We start from the raw sequence: 12492 nt of genomic DNA, 5'->3' as shown, positions 1-12492 counted from the left end.
TGCGAGTCCAAAAAAACATTTTCTGGTCATGTTAAGCACTTTCTATTTCCAGTAACCGTAGGGATTAGTTATTAACAATAATATGAAAATAAGTAAAGAACATTTCTTCATCGTATCTACTTATTTGTAGAACAAAATTAGAAGCACTCTAGTCCTAGCATTCTTATTCTTGCTTATATGTTATATAAGATTACCTCTAGCATTAGGTAGAATCGATTGTCAGATTCCCTAAGAAATTTGTTAATTTATTTTCTGCCGAATACATCTGATTTCTCTGTCTTATATCCAACGTTCTCCGTTTTAAAAATTGCTATAACCTCCGGAAACGTGGCTATGTTCACATCATTTTTAACTACTTCTTCTTATTCAATTTTAAGATCTCATGATCTGTTAGGTTTGCAGGTTCCTCTGAATCAGTTCCTGGGAGGTAGACTGCCAGCTGTCCATATCTCTTAGGTGGTCGTCCGGGTTCTCTTTTCCCTATTGGTTTTCCTTCAAGTACGATACGTGGCAGTCTACTCTCTTCCATTCTTCTCACGTGGGCGTACCAGTATCTTTTTCTTGGTCTTCTCCATTATACGATGTCTTGCACCCCACATTGTTTCCTGATGTCAGTGTTTCTCATTCGATCTACTCTTGTTTTTCGCACTAGTCCTGTGCGTTTTCATTTTGGCTACCCGAAGCATGCTTTTCATTTTGTTGGTTTCCTCTCTGGTTTCTATTCCGTATGTTATGATTGGCCTGATACAAGTCTTATAGATCCCAACCTTGCCATCCTTTCGTATGTATTCGTTTGCCCATATTATCTGCTTTAAGTAGCCTGATATGAAAGTTGCTTTGTTCATCTGGCTTCTTAGGTCCTTCACTGGGTCGTTATAACTTGACAGGTCCATACCCAGGCATTTAAATTGTGAGACTTGTTCGATGATTTTGTCCTGAACTACCAGCTTATATCGTACGGACTCTTTAGCAAAGGTTATGCATTTCGTTTTTTCTGTGAATATAGTCATATTCATCGCTTGGCTGACCTGGTAGAGTTTGTATAAGAGATTGAACAGAAATGGGCGGAGGCTGTCGCCCTGCCTGATGCCTCCTGGTGTTGGTATCTCTTCCGTATAAGTGTCCCCTACCTTTATTTTAATCGTGTTGTTCGTATTGAGACTGTGGACTGCTCTTACGATGGTGTCTGGCGTTTCTTCCGACATCAGTATATTTATGATGTCGGAGAGGCGGACCCTATAAAATGCCTTGGTCAAATTGATGAGGCAGACATACGCTGGTGTATTGAATTCGATCGATTTTTCGTTTAGTTGTTTAATAATGAATATATATAGTGCTGAATTGTGATGTAGCAGCAGCTGCCGCATTGGTAATTCCGTCAGTCTCATTTGCAACCTCAAATTAGGTTGGTATGTCGTATGCTGAAAGTAAACTGTTTTACTTTCAGTCTCTGAAGACGATAACTGGTTATCGAAATGCGCGTGAGACAGTATAATTGTGAGTATTGGTGTAGTGGTAGTGTGAACAGTATGTTTAGTATATTGAATTAATTAAATTATTAAATAAATAAATTCCGCTATTTCATTGAAAAAATCAGAAGGGATGTCATATGCTAGAAGTCAAGGGATAAATGAAGCAGAAGTAGGCTCCTATTTTGAAATGATGCAGAGGAATCTCAGTGCCAATGATTTAATAATTAAACCTAGCAATATTTACAACATGGACGAGTCCAAGTTGTAATTAAATAATCGACCAGGTCATGTTTTGGCTGATAAAGGTTCCACAGCTGAAGCTATATCAACCTCCACAGAAGAGGTTCAATCACAGTAATTGGTTGTTATAATGCTAAAGGGAATTTTATGCTTACCGCGTGCATGATGAAAATACAAAGAAAAAAACATGATGCCGAACATGGAATGCTTTCAGGCTCAGTGATTTATATGTCCGAAAAATCCGCTATAATCATTCCGACTGGAAACTCTTCCCCAGTAAGTGGTATTCGGCGTCAGTGGATGTATATACTGGTATTCAGATGTGATGAACAATTAATATTAAATTGGATGCAACCAGCTTTTTATCCCAACCACGTTTACAATTAATAAAAACGACGGACACGATTATCCCAATTAATATTTATTACTATGAACAATAAAAAAACTTTCATCAACAAATATATAAAACAACTTATCTACAGCCCTCAACTGGAATCCCACATGTTGAAGTGAGTTAAATTTGTAGTCTGGTGGTTGAAACTCCCAGCATGGCAGTGAGAAAAAAATGAGGAAGTAAACGGGGACACAGATGGAAATTACGGAAGAATGAACGAGTAGAGAGAAAATATTTGAACGAAAGTAGCTTCTGCTCTAACGTATAAAAAACCGAATTTTTATTTTTTAAAACACAACCAAACAGAAATCACAATAGAAAAAGCAAAGAAAAACTTACCAGAAAATATGAAGAATGAAATCATGAACAAACAAAATCAAATTTACAAAAATTTACTTTGATTTGAAATGTAGTCAAAGAGGTTTAATTGAATTTTTCGAATGGAGTGGGAGGTGGATAACAAATCAATTTCTTCGAAAACTTGAATGTTAGAATAAATAAATACGAAGTGACTACTTTGCCACAATACGTGAACAAAGGAATATTCAAAAAATTTGAAAAAACACGTAACAAGCCGAATGGCATGTTACACCGCCTACATAACCGATATATTTCTTTAATGGACGAAATTCTAATTTCTTGTCTCGAAGATTACACCGAGTTTGAGGACGTGTGTTCTTGCTCTGGTATTAAGAAAAAAAAAAGGAGTTAGAAGATCTGAAGAGCAAAGGAAAAGATGAAATAAGTAGTGGTTATCTCTTCCAGACCAGTCGGGGAGAGATGACCAGTCTTGGTTTTTTTAAGGTTGGAATTATATTTTTTCAATTCACTAAAGTGAATTGACGTTAATTTTTATTGAGAGTTAAAAATAAAGCTCAATTTTTTATATAAATTCAATGTTTTATAAAATAAAAGCCTTTCTCTGTAGAGTCTTAAAGTTACTAGGGCTATCTCTACCGAAATTTCCCTCGATTAGACAAATATCAGAAATATAACTACTTTTATTCTCAATATTTTAGTTAGGAAATTGAAAAGAATTTCAGCTATATTCTCTTCGGCGATTTCAGATCGATCAACAACGAATTGTAAGATATGAAATCTCATTTAAGTAATGAGTTAAATCAAAACATTGAAAATTGAATTTTTATTGAATATTTTATTATTCGAAATCGCTGTCGATTGTATCCTCCGACAGATTCTCTAATATTAATCATCATGCGTTTTGTATCGTCCATGATCCCAACTAATTCTCTCGTATTGTTCTCATCCTTTTATTAATTTTCTCCATTAATTGTATCCAATTTTCCTCCGGAAAACGTTGCATGGCCACCTTAAATAATACCTCAACATATTCCATTTTAATTACAGAATTATTTATCGTCTCCTCATTCTTAATTTGAGTCCAAATTAACTCACAATTTGGAATTTGATTCAAAAGAATAAAGAAGCAAACATAATACTATGCGTTATGTAAGTGCCATCTGAAACTCGTTTCACTACTGCCTTATTGGATTTATCTAGAATTAATAGTTCTGCTCAAATCAATTCTATATTATTCGAAGAAAGCGATTTTCAAAGTACAACTTTTTCATCAGCCGTGGTGGAATATCTATTCAGTTTCATACTATGCCAAATTTATCACAATGAAAACATTTCAATCCAATTTGTTTGATACTTATTTGAACCAATATTCGAAAACCTTCTCATTGGTGGTGATTTAACCAGCCTGGTTCAATTCGAAAATCAACAAGCATTCTGATCCTATTGAGAAAGTATAATAAAACTCTCAGGAACAAGCAATCTGCAAAGACTACAATAAGAACTGTTTGGTTTGGCAAGATATTATTTCGGGAAATGATAGAGATACTAACTATTCTTCAAGAAGTACCGAGCCCAGTTACCCTCTTGTTTTTAACTCGGCCACATTTGATCGTTTTAGAAAGATAGAACTGATACACTACAAGATTTGGAGTTGTTAAAGCAATAGTCAGAACTTCCTGGAGAGGAATTAACTTGGAAATTGATATAAAGACTTCCAGATGCATGAAGTTTTCTATATTCCATACTATGGAAAAATCGTTATGTACTTATACTGATTCCGAAATCCTTTTCTCTGTGAAAGGCGCTTGTTCATAGTTCCATCAAATATAGTTTAAAAGCTAGTGTTATTACAAAATGGAAATAGTACCGTCTAAACCGATTGCTCATTCAGTAACAATGATAGAAACTTATTTGGAACTATTGAAACTTTGATACAGCAAGAAAAATCTATTGTCTACCAGTGTAATTTAACAATAGCAATGACAACTACAGCACTGCGTTAGAGGCCGGCTATACGATGGAGAATATTATCTATCTGCAAATTCAGCTTTGCTTGGTCGAGCTATCATTCTCGATTCATGAGATGCTTATCATTTACGATTTGTAGTATTATAGCGATGTTCATTGTACCTAGTATAAACTCTGCTCGATTTATGTTTAATTCAAAGGAAACCGTAAACTGAGGAATCAGAGAACCATGTAATAGGATTTCAGACATATGGTAGTTTCTCAAATTAAACCGAAAATCAATCAACTTATTCATATGATACATTATAGGGCTTCTTTCCTTACAATGCGTTTTGTATTGGGCATAGAGAGCTGGGATTTTTTGTTTGTTTTTTTTTCTCTGCAGCGCATGGCTTAGAATGTTTTTATTTGAATAGTTTCGTAAGCTACGGTTCTTAAAATACGTTAATGTTATACAGTTCTCTACAATACTTCATAAAGAAACAAAAATTTATGAATTTATAGAGTATATCCGCGATTAAGTCGGAAAGTAACTGTATTACTCCTTACCGCTGGTTATTCAACTAATGAACAGCTTGACCAGATTAGAAAATAAATCTGCAGCACCGAGTAGTGAGCTGTGATTTCAGATGGTGGTCTCATCACTCCTGAAATACGCACATTTGTCTATGAATTTGATAACACAAATTCCCAAAAGAAATTTTGTGTTTCTGTAATAAGCAAATATTTGAAAAGGTTTTCTCTAATTCTTCGATAGTACATTTCTATAAACAAATGATGTGGTTGGTTTGTGAAATTTGATTTGGTATGGGAGAAATAAAGAGGTATTTAAAATGTTGAGTGTACTAAGGTATATCAAATCTGACATCATAAAGTTTGACATTTTTAATGGTGTAAGTACTCAGAACGTGTTGTCATATGAGTGCTATCTGAGTTGTTTACAGATACTTGAAACACAACTGGACATATCGTTACTGGACCATTAAAGCAGCGTAGAAAGGTAAATTCTGAATAGTACAGCATTTGTTTCGAAAAAATCAGGGAAACTATTGGCATAAGACGAAACATTTACCACCACGACACTGCAAGCTCCCATACATCATTTCAAAGATGAACGTTTTAAATAGTAAGATCCTCGAATTGATGGGTCATCCACCGTATAGTTCAATGTCAACGTTATTCACATCTGAAGCGGTTGACCCGATCAAATCTTATGTTTTGGAACTACTTCAATCGGAATGGGAAAAATGCTTCGGCAATTGATTCAAAAGTATGAAAAAGTGTATTGATTTCCATTTCAAAAAATAATTATTTGTTTTCATTCATCTATCTCAATACTATAGTAGCAGCCCTCTTATGTTGTGATCTCCAGTAGATTGTTGTGGAAAAAAGTAGTGGATGAAGGTAAAGTCTAAGTAATGTGTTTGAATTCACTCACACTTGAGACGTTTCAAGTGGGCGGTATGAGTTAGTAAGAATCTTACCGAGGCAGCTAAAATATCGGAAAGAAAAAAATTTGAGTATAGAAGTTTCCTCGCTGAGGAAGTGGAGCCGTATTGTCTCGAATTTGAAGCTCTGTAATTGAATTATCTGCTGAAACTTCAAAAGTTGAGGCTTCTCTTCTATATATTCTCTCAATTTCAATTTTGTTATGTACTAAGGTGAGGAACTGCATTATACAGACGTCAACTCTCTCTGGAAATAGACTCTATAAAAAAGTCATTCCTTATAGTGATTGTTACCAGCATAAGTAAGAAATTGGTCTGGAAACTCTTATATGGTAACGATGGGAGTTTCTGTTTAGAAAAAATTGGGTTACGACTCTATTAGAAGGGTTTTGTGCGTTCAAGTTGACAAAAGAAATAAATAAAGCTTGAGTGGTTGTTTGAGTGATAGTTTTTATAGTCACCTAGTGTCGAAGTATCCTTCCTTGATTGCTAGTCCATGGAATGGTGTGTTGATGATGAGATAAGTAAACATCACTATTCCATGTCGATAGCCGTTGTGTGAAATTCTATTCGGTCAACAGAGACTTAAACTCATCAAGTGGGGACTTCGAGGAACTCGACCATCTTCATCATGCACTGGTCTGGAAGTGACCGCGGAATGAATTTGTAGAAAGTGGAGGATTCTATCTATAACTCGTTACAAGAAATTCGAATGTTTCACTCCTCTTCTGTTCCTGAATTAGATTAAATCTTCTTATTAATAAGTCATTCTACATTTGTCAACTAACCGCAAATTGGATAAATAGTTCAGTAGAGTTGTTGAAATTTGCGTTTACAAATTCGATAAGTCAATCCTGATCTTATTCTGTCAGAACTGGAACTAAGTAATCTCGACCTCTATTGAGAAGTTAACTGTGTGGTTAATGGAAATGGAGTTGTTTTAATGAAATACATGTCGAATTCGTCAATATTGTTTCAGTATATATTCTATTAAAATATGATGAGGGTTTTTACTAATGTCTTCGTTTTATTATCATCCTCCCAAGTTCACATAAGAAATTAATTGGATAAACTTATTATTAAGATATAAAGATTATAATTTTCAACATATAAGATATATTTTCTCCTATATTTTATGTGATTCTTAACGTTAAATATAGAGATACAGAGTATATAAATACGTTATTGGTAGGAACTAAACTTAGATTTTCATTGAAATGTAAATATTTTTTGTTAATTCCTAGTTATTACCCATGAATGACCTATTCATATCGCTCAAAATTCGCTATGCTACATCGAAGCTTATTCATATGAATATAACGAATGTATGAACTAGGATTGTCGTCACAATCTAACTATCATGTATTCGCTGGTTAGTATATATTTCTATCGATTAAAAGCATCATTCTCATTCATCGTGTGCCCAATTATTATTATTGTACTTGAAGTAAACGTGGATTATAATCTCCTCAATTATTTGTTCTACATGACTAAACATTTTTCAAAATAAAGCTGTTTTATCACCTTTTGAGATGATTTAATCAGCTGGTGACATAGGGTAGATGATAGAAGACCTACTAATACCCAAACATCTATCAACATTGAGGATAATTTTCAGTTATTAGTTAATATTAGCAGTGGCGGCGCGACCCTAAACTTAATGTGGGCAAGGTACAAAAAGGGGAGAATATAAAATAAAAAATCACTTGAAATGAAACAGTTTTTTATTCATTAAGAAAAATTTTCACTTCTTTGGAACATTAAACAAAAATGAAAAAAATAATTTTTTACTTTTGATTTTACTGAACTCCTAAATGATTGGTTCGTAATTTATCTTGGAATATTTCAATACATAAAACTGCCAAAGTTAAAAGCCTCTCTTGACACTTAGTATTTTTTAAATAATTTTTAATTAGTTTTAATTTCGGAAAGCTCCTTTCAGCGGAAGCATTACTTACAGGTATTGTTAACAAAATTCTAATGACAATGTTGATTGGGTAAAATTCTTTCAAATCGTTCTCTATGATATATTGGAGTAAATGTTTCACGTCTTTAATGGAGTGGGGTAAATTTGGGATCATATTTTGGAACTCCTAATACAACTCATAAGGTTGCTGCTCTCACCTACTTGCAGGACTGTGTTTCAGATTTCTCTTTTGGAATTTTTTTTAACTTGTTCAAGTCATACAGAGGACCAACATTTTCAAAATGTTGATTTAAAGATATAAATCTCGATTCCACGTTACTCATCACAGAAACATCATAGTGTTAAAAAACTCTGTTCCATACCAGCCTCTATAGGTTGATCACTGCCTTTTTAATCGAATATCCTTCTCTTTTTAGCTACTTTTTTGTTTTTAAAATATTTTCGGAAATCATAACTGCTTTTCTCAACAAACTGACGAACTTCACACAAGCATTTTATGAAACCATAAAAAAAGATATAAGATAAATAAGATACGAAGATAATCATTTTGTCAATAGAATCCATCAAAATCATTTTGGAACTGCTGCGAAGGCTTTTAACAAATCCAAAGTCAATGTAAATTCTATAGTATGTTGGTAGCCTATGAAAAGATGGAATTTATTCTCATTTCTACCAAAAGGTGCTGATACGAGCAACAAACGAAAACGCAAAAACATTTCTAAATATTTTGTCCTCAATACAACACCTAAGAGAATTTTTTAAATCGAAAACTGCTGTAAAAAATGCTGAGTTGAATCTAAAATTTTTCTAATGATTCTGATTTTAAAACATTGCACCTAGAAAATCTACTACAATTGCGAGAATTTTAATACTTATAATACGAGATTAATCAGAGACAGAGCAGTGAGAATGAAGATAATACATACATACATAATACATCTTATGCAACGGACTTTTTTCTCACTCCAAACCAAATAAAAAATAAATTCGTTGAATGTATTTTGGACCAGATGGAAAACTATCAATTTTTGATATATTTGTTAAGCTAGATATTTTCTTATTCAACAACCAAATTTTAGCCCGAAAATTACAAAAAATAATTACGAATTGTATTCCAACTCAGGCACATCATCCCTAGATGACATTTGGCCAAATAAAGATATGAAAACTTCTCCAATCTCCAATTAGGTACAAATTCATCTCTAATGAGGTACTCAGAGATATTTCTAATTGAACATGTGTGGGACCTAATTCCTCCTCAAACTCTGATGGCTCTTTGATATGAGGTAGATATAAAATGGGATAAAATGCCTCAAGAAAATATCTGAGAAATCTTTGCAGTGCATTATGTATCAAAAAGTTATTTCCAAATGTTTCTTGGGAAACAATTTCTGAATAAATTCTGAAATGTTTAGTATTTACTACATGCGAATCAATTTTTTTTCTGCTTTACCATTCTCTTAAGAGAATGATTTGGATGTATGCAGAAGGGAGAGTCGATTAAAAAGTCAAAACATATCAATTGGTTTAAACTTATTGTATTTGTTGAGCCAATAATGATTGCCTCATAATATTTCATTAATTATGTTCTGACTCTTTTATTTAAATATTTAGCAGCAAGTTTTATTCCAAAAATTAGATATATAACTTCATATCTATTCCAAACTTCACATTTACATCGTGTAATTGTAAATAATTCAAAAAAAGTACTATATTTTCTGAATATTATTGATTAACGCGGATTATGAAGATACATCGATTTTAAAATTATTCTTGTACAATATGCAAATTAACAAGAGTCTCATTATTTTCAGGTCCTTTCGTGATAGTATGGAAACGCGGAACGACATTAGTTAGTGCTGGACAACAACTAATAAGCATGGACCCCCGAATATCCTTGATTGGTTATAATTTACAACTTAAAGATATTCGACACGCTGATCAAGGGGACTATACGTGCCAAATTGGAGACGGTTCCCAAGGGGATCTCATACACACTATAGAAATATTAAGTGAGTCGATTTAATAATGATTTATGATGATACTCGTATTTCCCGAGAGAGAAATTGATATTTAAACGTAATTAAATTAATCACATTGACGTGCTGAAAAACTATTTTAAACGTATAAACCTTTTTTACTTTAAGAAGACGATGATGTTGCAAGATAAGAGATTTCGGCGTTGTCATCTTGTATTTTTTATCTTTTACTCATCCTAATTTGATTCATTTCTAAGGGATTAAATGAAACATTAAATTACTAATATCAGAACATTACAGATATCTAGAAGGATGAAAATAATAGTACACAGTACACAGCCCTTCGTATGTATTGATAAATACATAAATGAAACTTTGCATATAGCTTTGGTGAGTCCAACATCATTTTTATCTACAACTTTTTTCGAAACTTTTTAGAGCTAGAACTTTCAAAACATGTCGAATTCACAAGTTGTTTTGTAATGAATATATGCTTATATTCGATAGATAATATGACAAGAAATTCGAAAAATAATTTTTTCCGACAAAATAAATGCTGCATCAAGCTTGTCCCACGCCTCAAATATGCCGAATATACGAGGTTAAACTTGTAACACATATATAGTTGATTTTGAGTGAATTATTCAGTAATTCTATATATAATCAAACGATCATAGTGTTCAGTTCAAATTTTTTCGTTTTTTTTTTATTAAAAAACAGAACAAAAGCGTTTTATTTGTGAATGTTTGAGCGATAGTCCTGGTTTTCGAGTAAAAATAGAAGAAGTGGAAAAGTTTCCAGAGAGTAGAGAGTCGGAAATACTTTAATCATAGTTTCAGTAACGTTGATTTATCATATATCATTCTTCATGCTAAAAGATTTTATAGTAATAAAGCAATATTTAGCACGATATATAAAAATATTTTTATACTCATAATTTATTAAGCTTTTGAAATTAAAATAGTAAGTAATAGTAAATTATATTTTTAAATATGTAAATATCATCAATTTTCGGTCGATTTTAATATATATAATGAAGTTATTCCAGTCCCGTCCGGTAAAAAAATTGAAACAGATGTTCTATTTGGTCTATGTATCAAAATAAAGGATTTTAACTATTCACCACTGAAATAATTTCGAAAATGTATTCCGCCGTTCTTCAAAGGAGAAAACAACTACTTTCCTGGCTAATGCTTCGAAGAATATTGGCTTTGAAACACCAGTGTACTATATTGATTAATATAAACACGCAAATTGTCAGTGTCAATATTATATTTTGATAAAGACTTAAAGAAAAGTCGAAACTTCAAATTTTATCTTTCTTCCAATAATTATTAAAAAAAACAGTAATTCTTAAACAGAAGAGACCAACAATCAAGAACATTTAGATGCATTAATATTTCAATAGGTCTAAGTAATGAGAAATTAAGAAGATTTATATACACTGGGAGCAAAAAATTGAAGTCACTTCAGAAATTACGAATAATTTTAACGTATATATTAATAAGAATTAGTAGGCGTTAAAGTAAATTTTTCCCGAGACTTGAGAGCCGTCAAAAGCTTTCATTCGATGTATTACGACGTACGATTTTGATGAGAAATGTGCCTTTGCGCTAATTGAAAATTCACAATTCCCTTGCTTGTTTTTCAGTTTACTGTTGATTCTTTGTGTAAAACCAACGGTTGCAAAGTGTAGTGATTTAAAAGGCCCATAATGCCTTTAGATCCGATTGTTGGGGCAAGAAGTGAGAAATGTGAACATTAGTGAACATTAGTGAATGGACCGTTAGAAGAAGACTTCATACTGCCTGGACTTTCATGCAGAAGAATGGCTACAGGTGCCCCGTTGCAACGGACTGCAAGATGGATATTTGCCAGAGATCACGTTCGTTGGAATGATGATGACTGGAGCTGGGTATTGTTCTCAGATGAGTCGTTAATTTGCCTCCCTGGGTCAGATGGATGTCGACGAGTGTGGAGAAGACCTGGGGAAAGATATGCTGAAGTTTGCATTGACGAGCATCTTCCATTTGACAGTGGGTCAGTTATGGTTTGGACGGGAATCACTGCACAAGCTCGCACAGAGTTGGTCTTCATAGAAAATGGCTACCTAACCTCTCACAGATACATTACGGAGGTGCTAGAAAATCATGTTATGCCTTTCATGGTGAATATGGGGGAACGTGACATTTTTATGCAAGATAATGCGAGACCACATACAGTCAGTATAAATTGAGCGGTTTGCCTGGCCAGCCCGCAGCCCAGACATGAATCCCATAGAACATTTCTTGTACGAGTTGGGACGACTGGTCCGCAGACACACACCGGCACTTAGAACTGCCCAGGATCTAAGAAAAAAATGCATTTTTCTTTAGTATAGAGTATGCACATGCAATGATGTACAGTTTGCGAATACTATCTGACAACGAATTTCAAAGTACATGAAAATTTTAAGGTGACCTCAGTTTTTTGGTCGCCAGTGTATATATATATATATATATATATATATATTATGTAATTACAAAACAATTTTAAAAATAGATGAGAATCAGTATTTTTGTCAGACAATAGTATGTTGTAGAATTTTTCAAGGAAAAATTAGACTATTACGGTAGGCATGACTAGAAGAAAAATGGGGGGCACATCATTTTTCCCATGTTTTGAGACCTCCTGAACACGATTATGATGGTTTTTCGAATATCTGTAGTTTATATATATATATATATATATATATATATATATA

At 33.1% G+C, this 12492-nt stretch overlaps 1 protein-coding gene across 1 annotated transcript in view; it reads left to right on the top strand.

Annotated features, from left to right (window-relative positions):
• Positions 1-12492, top strand: part of LOC130440781 (opioid-binding protein/cell adhesion molecule-like) — a 332444-nt gene that overhangs the window by 208587 nt on the left and 111365 nt on the right. The window contains exon 3 of the mRNA XM_056774107.1: positions 9585-9782. Within this exon, the coding sequence (XP_056630085.1) occupies positions 9585-9782 (198 nt within the window). The remainder of the gene's footprint in view (positions 1-9584; positions 9783-12492) is intronic.

Source organism: Diorhabda sublineata, chromosome 2 (genome assembly GCF_026230105.1).
Source record: "Diorhabda sublineata isolate icDioSubl1.1 chromosome 2, icDioSubl1.1, whole genome shotgun sequence".
Lineage (NCBI taxonomy): Eukaryota > Metazoa > Arthropoda > Insecta > Coleoptera > Chrysomelidae > Diorhabda > Diorhabda sublineata.
This window is presented reverse-complemented; position numbering and strand designations above follow the sequence as displayed.